Source organism: Pleuronectes platessa, chromosome 4 (genome assembly GCF_947347685.1).
Source record: "Pleuronectes platessa chromosome 4, fPlePla1.1, whole genome shotgun sequence".
Lineage (NCBI taxonomy): Eukaryota > Metazoa > Chordata > Actinopteri > Pleuronectiformes > Pleuronectidae > Pleuronectes > Pleuronectes platessa.
Window position 1 is genome coordinate 24334084 of NC_070629.1, and position 21619 is coordinate 24355702.

General features: G+C 43.7%; 2 protein-coding genes across 4 annotated transcripts; one reads left to right on the top strand and one right to left on the bottom strand.

Annotated features, from left to right (window-relative positions):
- Nucleotides 1-2364: 2364 nt before the first annotated feature.
- si:dkey-178e17.3 (somatomedin-B and thrombospondin type-1 domain-containing protein) lies at nt 2365-15342 on the top strand. The gene is made up of 5 exons (XM_053420960.1): nt 2365-2919; nt 10370-10555; nt 11018-11108; nt 13154-13312; nt 13934-15342. Exons 1-5 carry the CDS (start codon nt 2670-2672, stop codon nt 14037-14039), a joined length of 792 nt encoding a protein of 263 aa, XP_053276935.1. The 5' UTR covers nt 2365-2669; the 3' UTR covers nt 14040-15342.
- A 2371-nt stretch (nt 15343-17713) lies between these two features.
- Nucleotides 17714-20986, bottom strand: snap29 (synaptosome associated protein 29). 3 transcript variants are annotated; one of them, XM_053420343.1, is made up of 7 exons: nt 20670-20876; nt 20493-20588; nt 19891-20127; nt 19553-19746; nt 19355-19434; nt 19162-19266; nt 17714-18904 (listed from the first exon to the last, which is right to left on the bottom strand). In XM_053420343.1, exons 2-7 carry the CDS (start codon nt 20499-20501, stop codon nt 18744-18746), a joined length of 786 nt encoding a protein of 261 aa, XP_053276318.1. In that variant the 5' UTR covers nt 20502-20588; nt 20670-20876; the 3' UTR covers nt 17714-18743. The 3 variants fall into 3 exon arrangements, with proteins under 3 accessions (XP_053276318.1, XP_053276319.1, XP_053276320.1); XM_053420344.1 differs by lacking the exons at nt 20493-20588; nt 20670-20876 and adding an exon at nt 20911-20986; XM_053420345.1 differs by lacking the exon at nt 20493-20588 and having other exon boundaries at nt 20670-20875.
- Between the last annotated feature and the right edge of the window lie 633 nt (nt 20987-21619).

The window sequence follows — 21619 nt, forward strand, 5'->3', positions numbered from 1 at the left end:
CATGAAGCCTGGCTGTTGTTTTTACCCTCCCTCCCTCTCTGCTTCAGCTGTTGTTCTGTCCCTCTGCTACAACGGGTCATATCGGGGCAAACCATGGAGGGGAGGTAGGGGAGGAATCGGACAGGGAAGTCATTGTTCCAGTTTGGCTCATTTAGAGGGAATCAACTATCATTTCTATCTCTCTATCTCTCTTTCTCACTCTATCTCATAGTCTCTCATTCACTCACACACACATTCGCCCATTAATGAAGATTAAAATGTCCAGTTCTATTTCTAAACCTCTCGCAGAAGTGTATATTAAACTGAACAATCATCTTGAAACAACCAGCACAAGGATGTTCAGCCTCTGGTGTAATGTTCTGTTATTTGAAATGATCTTAGAGACGTAAAATGGTGTCAAAACATCATCAACAACATGGAGGCAGAGTATCTTACAGGGACATAAAGGCTACATAGCAAAAATGTAGTGAAGTTGATATAAATATAAGAATAAAATAACATTAAAATGGAAAATACCCAAGTAAAGTGTCTAAGAAACTTATTTTGTTCTACAGGTGTGAGTGTGAAGGTTTCGGACGCTGGAGCATCAGTGAACCACACAGCAGAATGATGGTCCATACTGGAATGATAACATGAACTGGTGAGACTCAAAGAACAAATACATGATGGGATCCATCTTAAACACTAGGGGGAGCTGTCGCCAGAGACTCAAACACATCTGCGATCCTCTCCCTCCTTCATCCTCCGGTACACTCACTTCAGTGATGAGAGACGCCTCCTGTCTCCCTTCATATCTGTACAAAAGGTCTTTATGAGGAGGGTCAGAGCCCCCACCAGCCTCCCTTCATCCTAACATCATCACCCCCCCCCCCCCCATCTCTCCCCTCTGCTGCTGAGGACAAGATTGTTTCAAAAGAGAGACAGAAAAGAAAAATACCTCTCATCATCTTAAGACTCAGGCATCAAACGTACAAGAGCTCAGGCGGAAACTCATTAAACTTGTTCTGCTTGTGTACGTCAGTGGCTCTGAACCATTGAGACTTAAGGAATCATGACAATCTAGATGTGATCAAATACTGTATAACATATTCTAAAAAGGAGCCTTGTGAGTCTGTTAAGCTCTAACAGGTTGGACGCACACAGAGCCCTTCCATATTGGTATAGAATTACTGAACAATTTAATTTGACCATTTAAAAAGTTCACCTACCACAGGTGGTGTTTCCTTTTTTTCTTTGAAAGATTTTTGCCTGGTAATTGAACAACTCTCACATTTTGCAAACAGGGTTTCCTGGTCATAGATGTGTGTTTGTTCTATCAAAATAAAATACCAACCTTTTCCAAACTGATCAGTAAAACACTGGATCTTTATTTCTGTCTTTCGGTAATTGAGGTAAAGTGATGGTTTCATATGGCAACACTGAAATGAGGGAGAGTCTCCTTGTGGGAGTCCTCCTCTCACATCGAAGCTTATTAAATTAATGTGAATGGAAATAAAAAAAGTTTTTCCTTATTTTTAGGATCTCGAAGAGGTTGAAATTTAAAGAAGATCCCTGTTACCCCACTGGGTGTTTGGGGGGTTCTCATATATGTTTTGGCACAATATTGGCTCTATATGAAGCAGTGCATGTAATATGTAACGTTTTCCCAGCAACTTCTGATATTCAAACTTTGTCAAAACTGTGTGATTTCCCCACTTATCTGGACATAAATGGTCTCGTGCCTCTCTCGTGCTGCGGCTCTTTTACAGTAGCCTGTTTCCCATCGCTCAGTTTCTCCTCCACAGCCTCCATTCAGACGGAGCCGGTGAAGTGGAAGTAATCTTATTGTTCTCCAGTCTTTCTCTCGACAGGCTGACTTCTGCGGGATCAGTGGAGGTGGGTTTGGAGCTGCAGCTCAACAGGGACCACTTCCCTCCTCTACAAGCGGCTGCGGACTGGCACCGTGTTCCAGTAAATCTCTCTTTTATTTAATCATATTTATAAAGTGGCCGCGCCGCTGTCCGTGGTGCTGAATGCGTTTTTCCGATAGGGAGCTCGAACTGATCTGAAAGGTTTTAGGTGTAACTTTGCATCGCTGCTGGCAGATGTTTGAGTGAACACACCTGACACGCACTTGTCTTTTCACTTGTGCGCACAGCAGTTTTGGGATTCCTGGAATTAGTTTGTGGTCCCAGCTTTGGTGCAACAGTGCGAGTCAATATAAATATATAAAAATATCTATATATGTGTATATTTTGCATATATTAGTGGTCCTACACATTGTCAGGGTATATATTACTTCATTCTGTGCTGTTTTTTTGACATATTACGCAAACAAGCCAGAGAGAGAGAGAGAGAGAGAGAGAGAGAGAGAGAGAGAGAGAGAGAGAGGTTGTACTGTAAGTCTTTCCCAATAACCAACAGTATAGCTCCAAGGGGCGGTGTCCGACAGAGGAGGAGAGCTGGTGCGCACACAAGCTCCACTTTTACGCATCAGTTGTTCTTACGCAGCGGTCATCTCGTTCCTCTCCTCGTCAATGGGACCATGTTGCACTTGGATTCTATATAGAAAAACCACCATCTGTGTCGTGATAGTATCATCTAGTTTCAAGCACGACCAAAAGTGAAGGATACACCAGCAGCAGAGTGCGTGCGTGTGGAACCAAGTGGACCCAGAGAAGTTTTCCGTCATGGGAGCGCGTGGATGGAGCTCGGCGCGTCTTGGCTTCGTCGTTTGTGGATATTTGGCGTTTTTCTGCGCGGAGATTGTTCCGCGGGCTGAGGCGGGCTGCGGGGAGAGGGAGAGCCCGAACTGCTGCACAGGCCGGAATAACGACTGCTCCGAGTACAGCAAGAGAAAAACGGTGTGCTACTGTGATACCTACTGTCAGAAGACCGGAGACTGCTGCGAGGACTACCAGCGGGTGTGCCAGATATCTGGTAAGTTGCTTGTTCTATGAAATCTGACGTCAAATAACTTCAGGTAACTTTATACAGTTAATAAATGTACTGTAGAGAATGTGTATCCTGTCCAGAGACACTTGTTGCTTGTTGTCCGGTAAGAGACAAGGATGGCTGGCAGCGAGGTGACACAGAGACAGTGAGACATACTACACATAGCTGTCTCCAGTGCGCCCATTATGGCTGTTTGTTTTAAGTGGGGAGACCGAGATGACCATTAGGAGGGGAATCCGCTGTCTTCGTGGTGCAGTGTTTCCAAACAGCAGGTTGTGTTTATGTGTTTTCAAGTTTGTAGGCTTGACCCTTGGCCTTCACATCAAAGCTACAAATTGCACAACCCCTGAAATGGCTGGAAAGTGCAGTGAGTGACCACAACAAAGAACAAACGAACTCTAAGCACCTTCTTGAGTCGTGAAATTAAAGTTGTTCTCAGGCTCCTAAAATGTGAGTGAAGGTAACGTCTTCCCTCATCATCCCCGGCTGCTGCTATATAAGGACAAATGAGGGAGCGGACACCATGGAAACCAGACTGCCAAAGATGGTCAGGATTTGAGCCGAGTTGTGAGTCTGAGATGAAACACACGGGGAAACAGTCAGAGCTGTAACCGAGGCTGCTCTTATACAGCACACTGAAGCATCTCAAGTTCACGGGGACATTATGTGTGTCTGAGGTACACTCAGGGTGTGACCCTCACCTTAAGTGCACACTAACAAGCACCTGCAAGGACCATGCGATGAGTTAAAGAGCTTTTAAAAGCACACTGTTTACCTGGATGTGTGTTGGAGACGTGAAAAGGCTTAAATCAATATCAAACAAAAACTAAATCAAACAAAATACTGCGATGGAAGTACTAGTACACTTTTTTAAACCGCTGTGTTTACGGCAACCACATCGGAACCATCTGCTAATCACCAACTGAACCAACTTGTATACTTCACATTACAACTAGTCTCATGTGGCATATGGCTTTATCATGTCAACATTTGAATACATTTTCACAACTTGAGACAAAACCTTTATTTCAGGTAAAACTCAGTAGAATTTCAGTAAAATACAAATCTGTATGTTGAAGGGAATATAAAGCCCCTACTCTGATTTTATGTTTTTGTATTTGTAGAGACAATTAATCCATCGAATGAAGCATCATTGGAATTGTCTAATCAATCCCCAGTTTTCATCTGGATTGCTTAATGTTAGATGGAAGAAAGGTTTGGCTGGAGTGTTGATTAAATGTGACATCTTGACCAGTAAGATAAAACAAACTAAAACGCGATACTCGCTCTTCAGGTGTGCAGAGAATACAGAATATAGCACAAACACAAAGTTGTGTTTATGATGTCCTGAAGTGAAGTTTCTCCGTATAACACACTCTGCATTACTCTCATGTTGCCCTCAGTCCAAAGAAATCTGTAGAGACAGCGTTCCTCGTCCAGCTGAGTGGACTCCAGGTATCACATTATCCATCCCATGTGTCTGCCAAGTCGAAAACTGAACAGATTAATCACAGGAAAAGACCTCGGGTCAGTGTTGAGTCATCACTGCACCGTGCAGCAGCAGCTGGTCCCTCAGAGGTCAGCTCACGGCTGCCATGTGCACCGGTTCGATTCCGTGCCAGATCAGGACCACGTCGCTCCGATGTGATACAGCTCAGGAGAGAAGACCAGAGTCACATGATGGTGTCATGCATTCGTTACAGGTTGAACAGTGTTTTCCAGACAACTGTGGTATCTGTGAACCAAGAAATATCTTTAAGGAGGTTTATGTGTTCTTGTCTTGGAACGAGACCGTGACCTTTGAACCCTGTGTGGTCCAGTGAGCAGCGAGCACCTTGACCTCCGGAGCATCTGTACAGTGTAAACACCGCCTGCATCTTGTGGCTCGACTCCTTCAAAACACCCTGATATTTTCTCACCCACTTTTACACAGAGACTTTATCTGAGGCTCTGTAACGCATCAAGGAGTCTGTCTGTGGGCCGTCCGTCACTGTCTGTAATTAACACGTGTCAGCTGAAGCCGAGCAAAGGGCCTGGAGTGGGTGACATCAGAGGAGAGACAGAGAGCGCAGCAGCAGACTGTTTGAACCACTTGGACCCAAACTCTCGAAGCTCTTCAGCGAGCGATACCGTTCTCTCCGGAGATGTTGCTCCAATGAAGCATTCGGCAGGAATGTGTTGCTGTGAGTAAACAGTGCGGAGGATGTTCCTGTGCACGGCGGCAGACAAGAGTCAGATGTTGTTGCCGTTACGAGCTGTGAGGAGTCGACTTAAAACAAGTTTTGGGTGGAATGTTAAGAGGAAGAACTAATCCTCCCCACAACACACTGCAAGTCTGGCAAAACTCAGTGGATATGTGGAATCGTCAACAATGGGCAAATGTTACTTTCTCAAAGGAAATAAATTATTTCTGCACTTGACTGAACGTCCCACTCACTGGGCTGATTTTAATCTTAAAATATCTAAGTTCAGATGTTTGTGGAAACATGTTCAAATGGTTTCTGGATGCATCGGAAACTGCAGGAATGAATAATGATGTTACAGAGCTGTGATGACTTTCAGGTCAACAGTCAAGTTAACAATATGTATGTTTCACCCCTGTCCTTTGGTTTGCTGGATTGTAAACAAGATTACACAAAATCCGCAGGAGGGATTATCACAAAACTTGGTGGAAGGATTCAGTTTAGGTCAGGAAAGAATCCAGTAAATGTATGTGTGGATATGGAATTTTAATATTGTGGCCTCATGATAGCACATGTGAACAATTTGGTGCAGATCAAAATAAAGTTGGAAGGGTAAAACTAAACATGTAAATATTTATGCCTGGCTCTGGAAGTTTAGTTATTTGACAGTGTATTTTTCAACTTTTGTCTAAATTATTATTATACATAAATCTGATTCTGAATAACTCTCCTTCTGAGCCAAAACGCTTTTAAATTACACAGTCACAAGCACATTCTGTATGTGTGGACAAATACATTGTTGTTGACAGATATTTATGTCGCATCTTCAGCAACAGATGTGAGACACTTTTGGGGCGTAAATTATTCTGGGCTCTTGCTTTCTTACTCTCATTCTATAGCTACAGGGTCACCGAGGGTAGCCAAACGGCATTCTGGGAAATAAAGGGAATGACTGTCTGCGGCAGAAGTGGATGAGGAGGCAGGTTCAGAGGATGAACCAAAAGCACCACAAGGCACCCCTTGGGTTTAGAGCGCTGGATCTCACTAATGAATAATACTCTATTCCTTTCTTATCACATCATTTTCGTCTCTGCTTCACACCGAGTCTTTAATTCCTCGTTCCTCTTCACGAACTCCTCTCCTCTCCCCGCCGCTGGTGGAGTCTGGTTATTCTCATTTCGGCAGGATGACATATTGTAGCCTCTGCCTCCGATACACTAGGGGTTTGCCCATCAGTCATCCGTCTCCCCTGCTGGCTCCTCTGCTTCGCTTCCTTTCCTCCAGGGCACAGTATGTTGTCATACCTCCATGTTTGCTTCTGTCCATCCAGCTTCACTCCCTCCTTCTCCTCCTCGCTTCCCACATGTTCTTTAACCTTTACCGCTATGAATAGTGGATGTTTTTGCCAAGCTTGACTGCAGCGTCCCAGCTGCTGGAGACAGCTTACCGTCATGTTTCTGCAGGTAGGAGCCAGTGTTCAGGATGGATGCATTAGTTTGTGTACCATGTCTGCGGCTATAATCCTTATAATGAAGTGTCGGGAAACCACGTGAGGCAAACGTCACCTTCGGTCCTGTTATTTCAAAAGAAAACCTGACCCAGCTGTGTTTGGAATGAATCCTTTTAATGAGTTGGTTTGGTTGGCTCCTCTTTTCAAGGTGTCTACAGGAAACATTTATGCGCTAACCCGTTATTAGGGCTCAGTCCCGTGTCCTTCACCCCTATTAACAGGCTTATTGTGTTGCCGAACATTATAGGGCTTGTCTGATGGGACCGCGGCCCAGCACTTCCCTTTGGGAGGGAGACTGTGGAGGTTTGGAGGTGCAGTGGTCCTCCAGAGCAGCTCGACATCTGGGTCCCATCAGAGAGGAGGTGGGGGGGCTGAGGTGGTGGCCCGAGGAGGGGGAGGGAAAGTGGAAAGCTGGTCCACAAAAAAAAAAAGGAGACAGATGGAGGAGAAAGAACAAGGGAGAGAGTGGGACAAAGTGATAAAGGGAGAAGGAGATAAAGCAAATTGGGCGGGCAGGACTGATACCTCTTTTGTCGCGAAACCCTAAAATGGAAGCGCGATTCAAGCAGAGGGAGAGGAAAAGCAAAGGAATGCAAATGCTAAGAAGCAAGATAGTGCACCATTATCTGACTGTAACAAGTGTGAGAGGAGACTGGCTGACAAGTTGGGAGATAAAAGTGCTGATGCTGGGTACACATTCAGGACCACAGTGTTTCAGAATACGTGGTGTTTGTCTGAAGCTCTGCCAGCTGCCACGGAAATTAGCCACGCTCCCACAAACTCTGTCCAAGCAAAGTCTCAACTGTTTCAATGGGATCCCTGCATTGGTAGTTGGTAGCTGGTTGAGAAAAAAAACTTCAGGGCCTTTAAATTCAGTGAAATACGTTTATTTTAAACTCAAAACAAATGATGCCTCAAACATTGACTTATATATTTCAATATCATATTAAAGCTCCAAAGAATCACAGTGTAAGTAACAAAGTTAAACTTACACATAAATATATACATTAAACACTAAGTTCATTTGATCAAATCCCTCAAGTTATTAGATTTGTTTACTCTACTTAATAAATAAATTGTAATAAAGTTACTTGGAACTTTAATATGTAATTGAAATACTTCAAGTCACCGTTTTAGGCATCATTTTAATGTTCTGACACTTTAACCCTGTGCTTCACGAGATTAGAGCAGACACACGTTGACAGATAAAACTGTCTCCTTCAAGATAAAACGTTTTCAAAAACTTTGTAAAAGTATCAGCGCATTGAAAAAAACAAAACGCCTAACTTGCTGACAACGAGCGCCGTTTGCTTCCTGTATGAGGGTCAGAGGTCAGAGGTGGTGGCGTAATTTCCAGTTGGGGACTTTCTCTTCAACAATGGAAACAGGGGACACTGTGAGCTGTGGGTCAGGCTGTGTCAGGCTGTCAGCAGGGTTATCATGTGCTCGGTGGGACTGTCGCTGCGGTGGTACCAGAGAGAGAGAGAGGGAGAGAGGGAGAGTTGTGGACCACCAGCGTTTGGTAATTACCTTGTGACCTCTGGTGGCTTGGGGGGTGGGGGGGGCGACAGGCTGAGACTTCCAGACCGAGCCTGAGTCCTGTTTGCATGTATATCTGTGTCGACCAGCCTTGTTTCGCTTCTGGTGGCTGGAACTCTACTGGTTTCATTGCACCCTCTTCCTCAGCAGCTGAAGACGCCCTCTGCCATGTTTGATCGTGTTTTCTTCCCTCAATGAAAAACAGCAACATAGAAACTGGTCCTGTGAACGTCAGAGGATGTAGGAGCGGGAAGGAAAGGCGAGGAGACAGGAGCAAGGATAAAAAGAGGAGGCGGTGGTGGAGGAGGAGGAGGAGGAGGAGGAGGAGGCCTGGGGAGGAAGTTGATACGGTTGTGGGGTTTTGATGCGATCACGCCCTTCAGTGTTCTCTCAAGAAACTCTACACAGAGAAACGTGTACGTCTGTTGGTTTTAGGGCGATGACTGAGGATGGAACAAGTCCAAGTGGGTGGGTTTATCTGACAGGACTTGTTTTCGATGTGTGTGTGTGTGTGTGTGTGTGTGTGTGTGTGTGTGGTGATCTGGGAAAGGCGAGTGTCAGGTGGGCAGCACTAATGTGCAGGAATGCAGAGATTCCACAGTGGCTTTGTGGATGGGCTGTGTCACTGAGACAGCCGCCCCCCCCTCCGAAACCCCAACAGGACCATGGGAATGAACTGAACAGGCGGTACCTTGAAAGCTCCCTCTCGCTCTCGGTTTTTCTCTCTCACACACACACACACACACACACACGTACTTATACACTTGCAGCATTGTACAGTGGGGATGAGAGAACGTTACAAAGACTTATCGGATTACATTCAGTTGTTGTGTACAGTATTCATCATCGTCTCCTTTTGTCTAACCTCACAAAGAAACCCCGAGCGCTCCAAACTGTGGGCACTTGCTCTCATCAAAATATGAAGCACCACTCGGCTAATTTCCTGAAAAACCATCTTGTGTTCTACATGTTTTTGTTTGCGTTTGTCTATTTGTGTGTGAGCACTCGAGAGCCTTTTCCCCTTCTTTGTTTATCAGTTCATGAAGGCTGCACTTCCTCCCCAAAACAAGGCCGTTAAATGTTTGTCACTATTAAATGTGTGTGTGTGTGTGTGTGTTGGACCAGGCCTGATTGCAGCTGGAGACTCTTGGCTTTGATCAGAGGAGCCATCGGACTAATACAGCTTCCTCTTAGCCTGATGTAATTGCCATGTAATGCCCAGTGAACAGGGGGAGCCTGATTGCCCCTGCTGCTGCGGCTGCTGCTGCTGTGTTTATGTGTTATGTTGTATTTGTGTGTGCATGTGTGTCGTAGTGTGGGTCAGAGGGAAACACAGGATGCAAAATAAGACCCCTATTTAAAAGCCCCCCCTAGCCGCTCATCTGACCTGGGTCGCAGACTTCCTGAGTCTGGGGTTTGGACTGGTCTGAGATTAGTCGATGGTAATGAGCCGGTCCCTCTGCACCCACGAACCTGAGTAAACGCTCCGTGCAATGTCATGCGGGCCTGTGTCTGGGTGTGTGTTGCAGCTCACACTCTCAGTCATGCAGTAAGACATGGCAGGACCGATTAGGGAATGAATTATCTGCAGCAAGGCAGCACTCATTCCTCAGCATTAAAGATGTGTAATGCTATCACAGCTGGAGCTTGTCAGTGTCACAAAATACGTCTCTTTCCCGTCTGCACTTTACATTAAACTTTAAACTAAATTTAACGTTGAATAAACATTTGACTGCAAATCACACTCAGTAGAACTCAACCGTCAAGGCCCAACAGTCCCTTTGGATTCCATCAAGCTGCACCAGATAACACACATTCAAAGATATCAGTCCCCTGAATATTCGTGATTTAATCTACATCCATGAATTATTCCCAAAAGTGCCAAATTTGCCTCTTGACAAAAAAATATCCTTGATCCGCCCCAGATCGGGATTGGCACCAAACTTAAATGCGTTCTGTCTCGACCCGTATCACAACCTCCCACCAAGTCTCGTGGTATTCCATCCTTTACTGTTTTCATTATCCTGTGAAGTAACAGACAGACAAACAAACAAACACAGACCAAAACATTCAACCACACTTAACCAAAAACAAGTAGAAGAGGGTTTAGATGATTTATTTATTTTACTCCTTATTTCATGTTTCTGCTGTTGCTTATCAAATAAAACCCTCAAATGATCTGTGTATTTTCCTGCTTCCCTAGCAGCCATTGACTGTGTGGTGGGATCATGGGGTCCCTGGTCAGCGTGCACGTCTCCCTGTGGAGTCGGCAGCACAGAGAGGAGTCGCCAGGTTTCTGTTCCCCCCAGAAACGGAGGCACGCCCTGTCCAGACCTCAAGCAGCGTCGAGGATGCTTCGGGAACAACGCCATATGCAGCACTGCCAAAGGTCGGAACATGACTTTACTATGTGTCCACAGCCGCTCATGCTCGCACCGACTCCTGCTCTGAAGGCTGTCACATTTCACTTTGGTATTTCAGTATTCTCTGGGGTTACGTCTCTCTCTCTCTGGGGTTATGTCTCTCTCTCTCCCTCCGGTTTCACTCTAAGCAACACATCTGCGCACATCTGTTCCGAAGCCTTATCTCCAGCTGCACTGTTTCAAACGCCTCCGTTATGCTCTTTGTGTTGAAGCACTTTACTGGTGATAAAACACCAGAACACAAATTAACACTTATAAGGAAAGACTTCCATTGAACACAGAGTTCCATTGCACTTCACATCACTTTAATGAATTAACAAATGATTACATAATAAGTAATTTTGAGTCATATATGTGCAACTAGATGCTGCTTCCACACAGTGTGCTTATCTGACTTCCACCTCTCCATCCCCACACCTGACTTTCAGAGGTGGCGAAGATCCTGCCTGACTCTTTCAAGAGGAACTTCAAAGACCCGTGGAGACGACCACACATGCTGATGAAGGAGGAGAAGGCCAGGTAAGCCCTCCATTATCAGTCTGCAAACAAACACGCGGCTCCGCTCGCCGATGACCCGGCTCAACTGGATTTCCTCCGTACGAACGGCTTTCATGTTCAATCAGTGCATAGAGGAAGTCATTGCAGCTGAACTGTGTCGAGTGTTGAAGGATCCGTCTGCACTGAGACTGGGATTCTGATTCTTACAGCAGTGATTTTATATGAGAAAACTGTCTGATTTTCAGATAACTGTTTTTCTTTGACTCGAGCCCTGAGCTCCGAGGCTGCAGGTTGAAGCTTCTCTGCTCGAGCCTCATATCAGTGTTTCCCTGGTTTTTAATGTCACTTTAAATCCCCAAAAGATTAGAGAGGACCATGGCCAAGGTTGCCATAGCGAGCATCACCTTGAAAGTGTTTTGACTATGTAACATGATCACTGTGTCTCTGAGGATTTGCATCATGAGCTGACCTTTACTGATAAGGCAGCTCTAATCCGTGTGAAGGTAAGACCGTCCTGAGCAGACGTCGTCTTTGACCTGCTCTGATTGCTGATGTGCTCACAGATGGAAAAATCAAAGAGCCAGGAACAGAATCCTGGCAGGTTCCCCGACGGCCCTCGTCCATTTTACTCTGATTAAATTGGACATCGAAAACTTTGTTTTGACTGAAGCACAAAGCATCAGGGGATTGGACGAACATTACTCATAAATGTTAGAAATGATCCGGTTGATACAGAGTTCAGGTTTCACACAGACACCTGTTGCTTTGACAGGTTACCTGTGTTCTCATGTGTTTACACGAGATGAAATGATGATCGTGCAGTTGTCATCATTATCTCCGTGAAATTGAGTAATATTTCACAGAGATTCAGAAGTTATCCTGTAGTTCTTAATAGAAAGACCTGTTCTAATTCCTGGAAGACATTAAATCTATCAGGGATTAAGGCCTGAAGGTTTTTATCATGACAGGACAGTACTTTAGTGATATGCATGAAAATGTACAGCGTTTGATGTTGGTTAGGTTTTACAGCATAAACAAGTTAAAGTCTAATAAAGAGAAGGGGAAAGGGGAAATTCACTGCAGCGGCTGTATGTGTGTGTGTGTGTGTGTGTGTGTGTGTGTGTGTGTGTATGTGTGTGTGTGTGACCATGTTCTGCATGTGTATAGAATGTCCTTAAACTTGTTATTACAGTATAATTTCTAAAAAGATACCAAATACTTATGCTAATGAAAAACTTCCAACAAAATCCATTTAGCACAAAATATACAGTTAAGGTTTCTTAGATATCTTTACTCGACCTTGTCCACTTTGATCATTCACTACTTTTTATTCACATTCACTCCAAACCAGATCTGACATAAGACACTGCATGATATTAAAAAATATATATTTCAAAGTTCCTGGTGGGCAATGTCTCCGGGATTCTTTCTGAGAATGTTTTCTTTGATGATACAGCCAACAGGGTCACAGTGTTTTGTCCCAGCTGACTGAATCACAGACAAAATAAATAGTGCAGGAGGTTAAAGTGTCTGCCAGAGAACACAGTGATCAGCAAAACAAGACTTTATTATTGTTCCCAGTGCACAGACTGAGCTGTGTTGATGTCAGGGAACAGCAGGTGACTCTGCTGGATCATCTTCAAATGGAGAAGATCTCTTATCAGCAACTTTTATTTGTCTCTCGTGTGCTTATAATCTTGGTCGAGTGCAGCTTGCAGGGTCGGATCACCGTTAGGCTTTCGTCAGTGAAGCCGAGCTGGGGAGGAGGAGGAGGAGGAGGAGGAGGAGGAGGAGGAGGAGGAGGCCTGTGTCTTACTCACTTTATTTTGACTGTTGATGTTGAGGAGGCAGACGTGAGTGAATGATTAAAGTTCAAAACTCAAACTCAGAGAGAAACCAAGGCCCATAGTGAACTCATCCAACAGATCTGGAAATGAAGGATGAGGATTTGTTCTGGATCCATCCCAAGGATCTCAGCTACACACTGTAGGGTCCTAGCGCTATGTTCTACCAAATGCTGAGGATATATGACATTATTTGTGTCCTTCTTCTCTCTGTGCTTGCAGCTACTGTGTGTACCTGCGGGTCAAACAGACCAGTGCAGCATGTAAACTCAAACTGTGGAGTGCTCAGCTGGTGAGAGAGAGGCTGATCTGCGCCGAGTGTCAGAGCGACGCCATGTCGAAGTCGGACCGCTGCGGAGGTGACGGCCGGGAGAGCACCAGGTAAACCCAGCAAGAGCCTGAAGATACGTTCACCCACTGAGTTCACATCAGTTCAGGAGCCCATGGGTGCTGAATGTCTATGGGATCAAATAGAAGGGACACAACTTCCAGAACCTTTGTCAATATGTAACTTAAAGCACAAATCTGTGTTTAACAGATCATCAATCTGTGACAAATTTAAACAGAGCTGCTAACTTGCTAACTGACCCCATAGATAGACAATCACACGTTGAGCTAAACTAAAGTCAGCATGTGCAGAGTCATAAAAAAAACATTGTTTGGGTATTTATACAGATATTGTGAAGGCAAAATCTTTATACCTAATAAAACAAATAAAATAATGTAAAATGTAAAAAATATCAATTTTCTTTAAAATATCAATGCTCTGATACAGTAAAGCCACTGTGTGTATAACTTTGGGCTGAAAGCAACAACTTTGCGCTTTTAGTGTTTCCCAACATAAAAATCCTTCTGAATAATATGAAACGTGCGATAATAACTTCAAACTCTCACAGATTTGTATGCATCTAATGAAAATGAAAAAAACTTTTGAAACACTTAATGCATGCAATGTAATGTAATGAACGAGTCACGTGTCTGATGCAGTGGTTTCATTCCCAGAACGTTCTGGGCAGCAGCTTCAGTCCCAGGATGTCACGGCTCCTGGGTCCGGGAGTCGTCTTCAGAGGGCTGCCACTGTCCTCCCTACTCCCTGCTCTTTGTGTGAGCCGACGTTCGAACCCCGGACACCCGTGTGCAGGGACGACATTCCCCTTGACGCCTCCTGCTCACTGTGGAGCGCCCTGCCAGCCAAGCCACACCCCTCCAATCCAGGTCCCTGGATGGGTAACTCAAGGAGATCAACAGCATCCTGCCACTTTTTTGTCTTTTTCACCTCATACTCTGTACTGTATAAACTATTACTATAAGCACACAGAAATCGTTTTGCATTTAACTTCAGATTTCACCGCCACACTATGTACTTTCTCTCCTATAAAGCACAGCAACATCTAAATACCTTTTTACCTCTCAATCTTTGCTATCTACCTCCATCAATGCAAGTGCATTTTGTTAATGCATAATGTATAAATATATAAATATATTATTTTGCTTTATACATTTTCTACTTTTGATTGTTTATGTGTAATGTATATGTGTCTATATAGCTTCACTTGTTGTATCCAACAGTTTAAACGCCAAACACCCAGTTTAAGCCCCGATTCACAGGGCCCTCAATCACCTGCTGGCTAGAGAAACTGGTTCAAATCGTATCCATCGCTTGAATCCTTAAGCCAATATATATATGTGTATTTTTACCGTTTTGTCCCTGTGTTCATTTCTTTTTTAACAAAACATTAACGCCAGCAAGTCAAGGTGAATATCAGGTATTGATTCTCAGGTGCTTCGATTTTGTGTCTCTGTCTCCCATCGAGCTTCCTCGTTCACGTCTGCCTCTTCTCACGGCGAGTCACTGATGTTTTTTCAGGGCTTAGAAAGTGACTCACCCCTGAAATCAGTCCCATCTGTTTAGACCTAATATTGTTGGAGAGGAAAAAAAGAGCCATTGAAGAGAATTTCACCCTGGTTCTCTCTGTCCTCGGTGGCCAAGACTGAAAGGAACGGCTTCGTCAATGTTTTTCTCTGTGTCACTCGCTGGTTTTTATGAAAATCCTTTTAGATTCGCGAGGGAGTTCAATCCAATTAGAGTATCTTCCAATACAAGTATCCCTTATTTTGATAATCAGCAAAGTGTCCTCCCACCTCCTCGCCCTGCTCCTCCTGTTCTTCTCTCCTCTGACTTCAGGTTTTCTCTCAAAGAAACTGTCGAAATTCCCCCACATCTCTTGTTCGGCTGGTTTTATACGAGAACTCGTGTAGCGCCAGTAAAACTCTCTCCTCCCTGCAACTCTGTGACTTTCTCTCCCGTGTCTGTGCCTGTGTTTGTGTGTTTATTTATTATAAAACAAGCGATGATTTTATTAGTGCAGCGCAGCATACTCTGTACACTGTCCATCAGTAAGAAAATAAACAACTATACTGTCATCTTCCCTCCCTCCCTTGTCGTATTTCTCTAACGTGGGTGTTTCACTGCGTCCCGGCACTTCCATCCATCAATAAAACATTTTTTCTTTACACAGAACGAGCATTTCTGACTTCTCCCCTCTACAATCACCACCATGAGCGCAGCACTGCTCCGTTTGATCAGTGTTTACATGCAGCGGCTCACAGTTTAAAAGGAGAGAACACACGCAACTCGTGCCCATCCACACATTTCTCTTACATTCCTGGCATTCTTACCTCTGGTGTAAATGGGATGACGACAAGCAAAATGTCGGCTAATGTGTATAATCATGCATTTCAGCCACATTCTCCTGCAATTTGGGGTTTGCTCTCGTTATGTAAGTGTCAGATATGATGTGTGGACGGACGGAACAAGTGGCTGAGACGCTGGACGGCTCAAATCATGTCAAAGTACTTCTTTCTCTTGTGTTTAACCAAGAGGGTAAAGAGGATGAGTGAGGTAAAGAGACATTAGGGAAACATTTGAGAGCTGAGCTTTACACCTGTCATTAAGAATTCATTACAGGACACATTTCTGTCTGAGAATTGAAAATAAACATAGAAAAACACCAGAGACTTGACCACTGAACTGGAATCTGATCATGTCATGGATAACAAGCACATCGGCCTCAGACCTGTGAAAGCAAGAGGTCCAGGATCTGACAAATAGGGGCTTTTATGTTCAGCCTTTGAGAGACTCATACCCATGGCTTCTTTCTTGTGTTTCCGATGCACTTGAACTTCACCTCCTCCATTAATCTCCCCAGCCGCCCTCCCTTCTTTCTCTGCCCTCCTCATCCCTCCCTCCTGCCTCTCCGCCAGCTCCCTACCAAACTCCCCTCCGTCAGCACAACTCTTTATTTTCTCTTACTACAACAGTGGCAATAGAGTGCTGTCAGCCTGACAGTCCATCCCCTCTGAGGCAGGCTTTACCCCCCCCCCCGGCTGCCCTGCCTCTGCTGCTAACCCGCTTTCCAAAGGGCAGGAAGGCCCGTCTCTGGCCCAGTGCCTGATGGGGTCCGACAGCAGTGTGTTCTGGGATTACGTCCGCTGAAAGGGGGGGCATTCCAGCACCGACGGCCTTTGTCACAGCACGGCCACTGTTTGCTTTTGACAAGACAGCTGTTCAAAGCCCTCACGGCCCCCATGGCTGGCGTGAAGGGAAAGAACCCAGAGGTGACTTCCGTTTATCGGTGGTGTTGGTGGATGTGTGGCAGCACCTCCACCTGAGTTCCATTCTCCGGCACAATCTGCAGCCAAAGTTCCATCATCTTCGATAGTCACATTGCGAAGGCTCTACTGAATTCATGGAAACAAGTCACTGCTGTGAAAAAACAAGGTCCAACCTTGAGAAACACATTTAAGACATTTCTGCCCTGCAGCTACAAAAGTAATACCTCCAAGTTTGTTATTGACTATAAAAAGGAAATTGAAACACAGAAATCTCACAGACAGTTTCAGTAACTGCAGCAAAAATCGTCTTAGATTCATATTCCTGCATGTTTGATTGTTTTGCTTCTCACTCATTCAGCTAGGTATTTAAGTACAGATAAAACATATTGATACAAATACAGTAAATTGTTACAAATATGCCAGAGGTGTCACAAATATGTGTTTTTTGGTCCAGACATGCAGGGGCCTCCCTCAGCTCGGGGCCCTGGACATCCCGGTATCCCCATTTTCTCCTCTGCCCCGGTGGTGTGTGTGTATGTGTGTGCTATTGGGGACGTGTGTACTGTAATTAGCAAGTCATCCTAATGAAGGCTTGTTGTCTGTGTGGAAGCAGCTGGTCCTACACAGAGGAATGATAATGAATAGACACTTGGACATGAGGACCTGAGCATCACATAGCGACACAGCTGGTGCACAACAGGCCCAGTGGAGGAAAAACACATACAACCTGAGATGATCATAGGCGCATTCAGACAGAATCATGCGTCATTATAAAATAAAAATACTATTCAAAGTGGAATATCCAATAACAGTAAAGTATGATAATCTTATAAAAGGCTTAAGAAGATAAAAGAAATAGGGTGTCCCTGTTCCGATCCCTTCGAGGACATAGTCAGTTACGTTCAGCTGCAACCAGTGTCCTCGGGGATAAAAATGTATTATTCTATAATTTATTGCTTTAAAATACACCCAGCTCATACATTTCGGGGATTTAATTTCAATGCAAACCAATAGCTGTGATACATTTGAGTTGATAAACGGTAACTCTGGTGTATCGCTACAGAGGTTCGGTACAATTCAGCCCTACAACTGTGGCACCACCTTGTGGTGCTTTTGACTTCCTTCCCCACTACAAACCAGAGACTCAACTTTAATGACACCTGACGATTCCCCTTGCAATGTTTTTATTGAGTACGAGGTTTTAATTAAAATACATGATTCACATGATAAATAAAACACTGTGACCATGAATCCTAATTTATTTTCTTATTCTTCATAGTTTTATCTGAATAAATGTTCATGTGGTTCATCAACTGTGACCTTTTACCATGGGTACGATTTATATTTGTAATATGTATATTCCATCAGGTTCTAGAGCTTTTAACTTAAAGCCAACTCTCCAGGCTATACACTCAATTCAATCTATCACATTCTGCAGGATTTATTGTGATATAGAGTATATCAATACAAACATTTTATATAAAGCTATTGAAAGCACATGTGGACATGACAATAACTCAAACAAAAAAACCTAAATCATACTAAAGAATTTAAAAAGAGAAACTAGCTAAATGTAGCAGTAGAGACAGATTGATGGCACAGCACCAACAGCTATTCTACTGGACATACATGTGACCTGTAAGGCAAATGTGAAAGAGCAAGTCTTGCAAAGCATTTTTCTACAAATGTGGAGGCAGGTCCAGGATGTGAATCATACACACACGTCCTGATCAAACTGACACTCTTATGTGAAGAGTCAGCTGACAACACTGAGACAGAAAGGAAGTGGAGCTTAGTGGAGATGAATCTGATTTTGCCAGCACACAGACGCTGCTTAACATCCAATAAACACACGATATAGTATTCCCTTCATAGCAAAGAAGTAAACGAATCACATTTTAAGGTTGATCCGAGGAGGCAGGTGCCAGTGTGCACAGGACAAACATTGAAGAATAAAATCTGTGGTGGGAGGAACTAGTCAATCTTAGATTCATGAACAAATCAAAAAAGAAAAAGGGAATGTCGCTCAAGAAGAAATTGATGTGAACAAAAATATCTCCAGATATTTACCTGCTAGTTACCTATTCCAGTACATTAAAAAAGAGTGAATCAAAGAACAAGTGTGTTCAACACAGGCCAGGATGGAAAAGCGAGGATGCTGACTTGTTCTTGTTGCTGTAGGGTGAGTCGGAGTGTTTTATTTAAGGTTTTTAATCTGTTGGTTCGTGGTGATGATCTTGCTGTCCATCTTGTCCACTTTATTAAGCAGGAAATCAATGGAGTCGTCCTGGTCCTCAATCTCACTCTGTAGTCCAAGCCCAAGGTTCTTTAGTCTTCTCAAGCCATCGGACATGTCATCTAAGTCATTAACAGAAGAACATCTGAGTCTAGTTACACTGTAGGACACAAAACATTTCACACCTGACTGAGAATACTCACTTATACAGTGCTATGATTTTAAATTTGAAAGGATAAACCATTTTATTTGGGTTTAAGGCAAATTATAGTAAATAAAACACTATCATATAAAAATGAGAAATACATCTTCCCCTGTTCCATAAACAATGTTCTATTACAACAAAAGACAAAGAATTGAAAAACAGAAACGTTTTTACCTAAATTGTTGTCGAGGGTCTTGTGTGCGTCCTTAAGGATTCTATTCTGAGGGAGACCGTTCTGTTGAGATGAGCTGGCATCTACTGAGGCTGCAGCTCCGAATCCTGTAACACATAAATTCAAAAGGGTGTTAGCCAGTTTGTGGTGGGGGGGTTATGCCATTATTGACGTTCATGTGTAAAAATCTCTTACCTTCTGTATTTCTAAGGTTAGGGTGGCTGGCTTGATACCGTTCATCAACGTCTCTGCTGCCGGATAAGGCGTTCTCTAATCTGAACACGAAAAAGTTAGATAAGCATTGTTTAACTCATTAAGGACAGTCAATGACAAGTAACTAGAAACTGAAGAAATATGAAAACCAGTTTATCTGCCATGGTTATGGAACCTTACTTTACACTGGGCTGATAGGCATTAGGCTGCTCAGGTGGGGGCTTTGTCTCTGGCTTAGCCTTGAAGTAATTGACGAGGCCGCCCCATACACTCTTTATACTGCTAATGTGCGTCTGGCTGGTTTTCAGGTCCTGATCCATGTTGTCCAACATCTTGTTTGTCCTCTTCAGAGCCTCACCCTGTCGCATCAGCTCCTACAGAGCCCAAATCAGTGAGAGAGAGAGGATAGAGAGGGTAGAGTGAGAGATACTATGGGAACTTTTGGTTGATTGTTAACCTCTCAGAGACTAAATGACTCTTTGTGTGCTGCTACAGGAAAGCAGATTAGCTCAACATACCTCTGCAGTTTCCACACCCATCTTCTCAGATTCATGGATGAGGCTGAGGGAGCGGTAACTGCTGTCCACAGCAGACTGGGCTGTACGCATCACTTCCTGTTGGAGGTATCGCTGCCTCCTCTCTGGTTCACTCAACCCACTGTCACTGGGTTCATCATCGAAGCCCCGTCTTTTAGGCTTAAAGTCTTCGTCGTCGTCGTCATCTGCAAATGGGTTGTGAGTTTTAGGGAACGCCATCTGTGGAGGAGCGAACAGAATTTAAGTATAAAAATAGGAATGTTTTACCTATTCCACAACACTAACAGGAGAGTGACTACAACAAATAACATCTGGGCACCAAATTTATAGAATTTATAACAGGAATTACTTTTATGTGGTAATTTGTAGGCTAAACAATTGATCAATAATGAAAATACACAACATAAGAAATCATATTTCAGGTTCCTGGACAATTACATCATGTAACATTTCACTTTGAATAGATTAAGTTCCTTGAAAAGGAAAACCTCAGTTACTCTGCTATGACAGATTTATAAACGTAGGATTTGAATCAGAGCATTATAAACAACAATAATAGAACTTTAACAACCTAAGTAAATCACCTGGGTCATTCTTCCGCCACAACTTGTTTGATTTGACAGATACAGCCCAACTTTGACAGGAGTCCGATAAGGTTAGCTTCGGACTGTTAGCTTATGCTAGTTAAAAGAAAACGACTTTTAAACAATGAAGACATCCTATCACGACATTTCACACTGATCGTTTACAAACACACTTACCGTTAACGTTAACGTAAAGTACCTTTAGCTGTACGAAAGTTATATTCTGACATTTCAAGCGTTAAACATAGTGACGGGGTGTTGGCTTGCTAGCCAGCTAACGAGGATCGACCGCCACCCAAATAACAACAGCCATAAACCGACCCCAGGCGGCGCTGTGCCAGAACACGGTGTCTTCTCCTGGTAGATCAGATGAAATATGAGATTAAACAATAAAACTATGAGCTGTGAACAGACCAACCTTTGGACGTCAGAGCTGCAGACGTTGTTGCTTCTCAGATGACTGAGCAACTTCCGGTCACGTTGGGTGACGTCAGCTCAACATTGATCAACATTACGTGGTCATGTGGCGCATTTATGTCTGTTTAGTTTCTTTTTTTGGGACTAATATAACAACTAGTTGCAGTTTCTGAAGCCATATCCAGACTTCTTTTTACTATCTGACCCAATTTGGATCAAATATATGTCTGTGGTATTAAAGGTGAAATGGATTTATTCGGAGATCTATAATAAAAAATAATCCTAGTGATGTTTTTACTAGTGTGTGATCATCTGAAATTGTATGAATTGTTGTTTTCTAAAACCTATAAGGGGACCTTTATATTTAAGGGTTCAGTTTGTAGAACTTAGTGACATCTAGTGGTGAGGTTGTTTGTAGCAGCTGAATACCCCCCCCCCCCCCCCCCTCACCCTCCAATACCAAACATGAAAGAGAACCTTACCTGTTGTAGACTTCAGTTGTAATAAAAACTCAAAAAGGTGTTTAGTTTGTACAGTTTGGACTACTGTAAAAAAAACATGGCGGCCTCCGTAGAGAGGACCCGCTCTAGTGTAAATATAAAGTAAAAATATAAAGAGCCAATTCTAGGGTAGAGGAAACAACAATTCGTACAATTTAGATGAAACACACTAGTGAAAACATCACTAGGTATTATTCAGAATAATAAGAA

What these genes read in the sequence shown, in the direction of transcription:
- si:dkey-178e17.3 (XM_053420960.1), top strand. Translation starts at nt 2,670, where the DNA reads ATGGGAGCGCGTGGATGGAGCTCGGCGCGTCTTGGCTTCGTCGTTTGT. An exon ending in CATATGCAGCACTGCCAAAG is followed by an intron (nt 10,556 to 11,017) that starts GTCGGAACATGA and finishes CCTGACTTTCAG; the next exon opens with AGGTGGCGAAGATCCTGCCT. An exon ending in GACGGCCGGGAGAGCACCAG is followed by an intron (nt 13,313 to 13,933) that starts GTAAACCCAGCA and finishes TTTCATTCCCAG; the next exon opens with AACGTTCTGGGCAGCAGCTT.
- snap29 (XM_053420343.1), bottom strand. An exon ending in GCCTATCAGCCCAGTGTAAA is followed by an intron (nt 19,435 to 19,552) that starts GTAAGGTTCCAT and finishes TTTCGTGTTCAG; the next exon opens with ATTAGAGAACGCCTTATCCG. An exon ending in GACCCTCGACAACAATTTAG is followed by an intron (nt 18,905 to 19,161) that starts GTAAAAACGTTT and finishes TTAATGACTTAG; the next exon opens with ATGACATGTCCGATGGCTTG.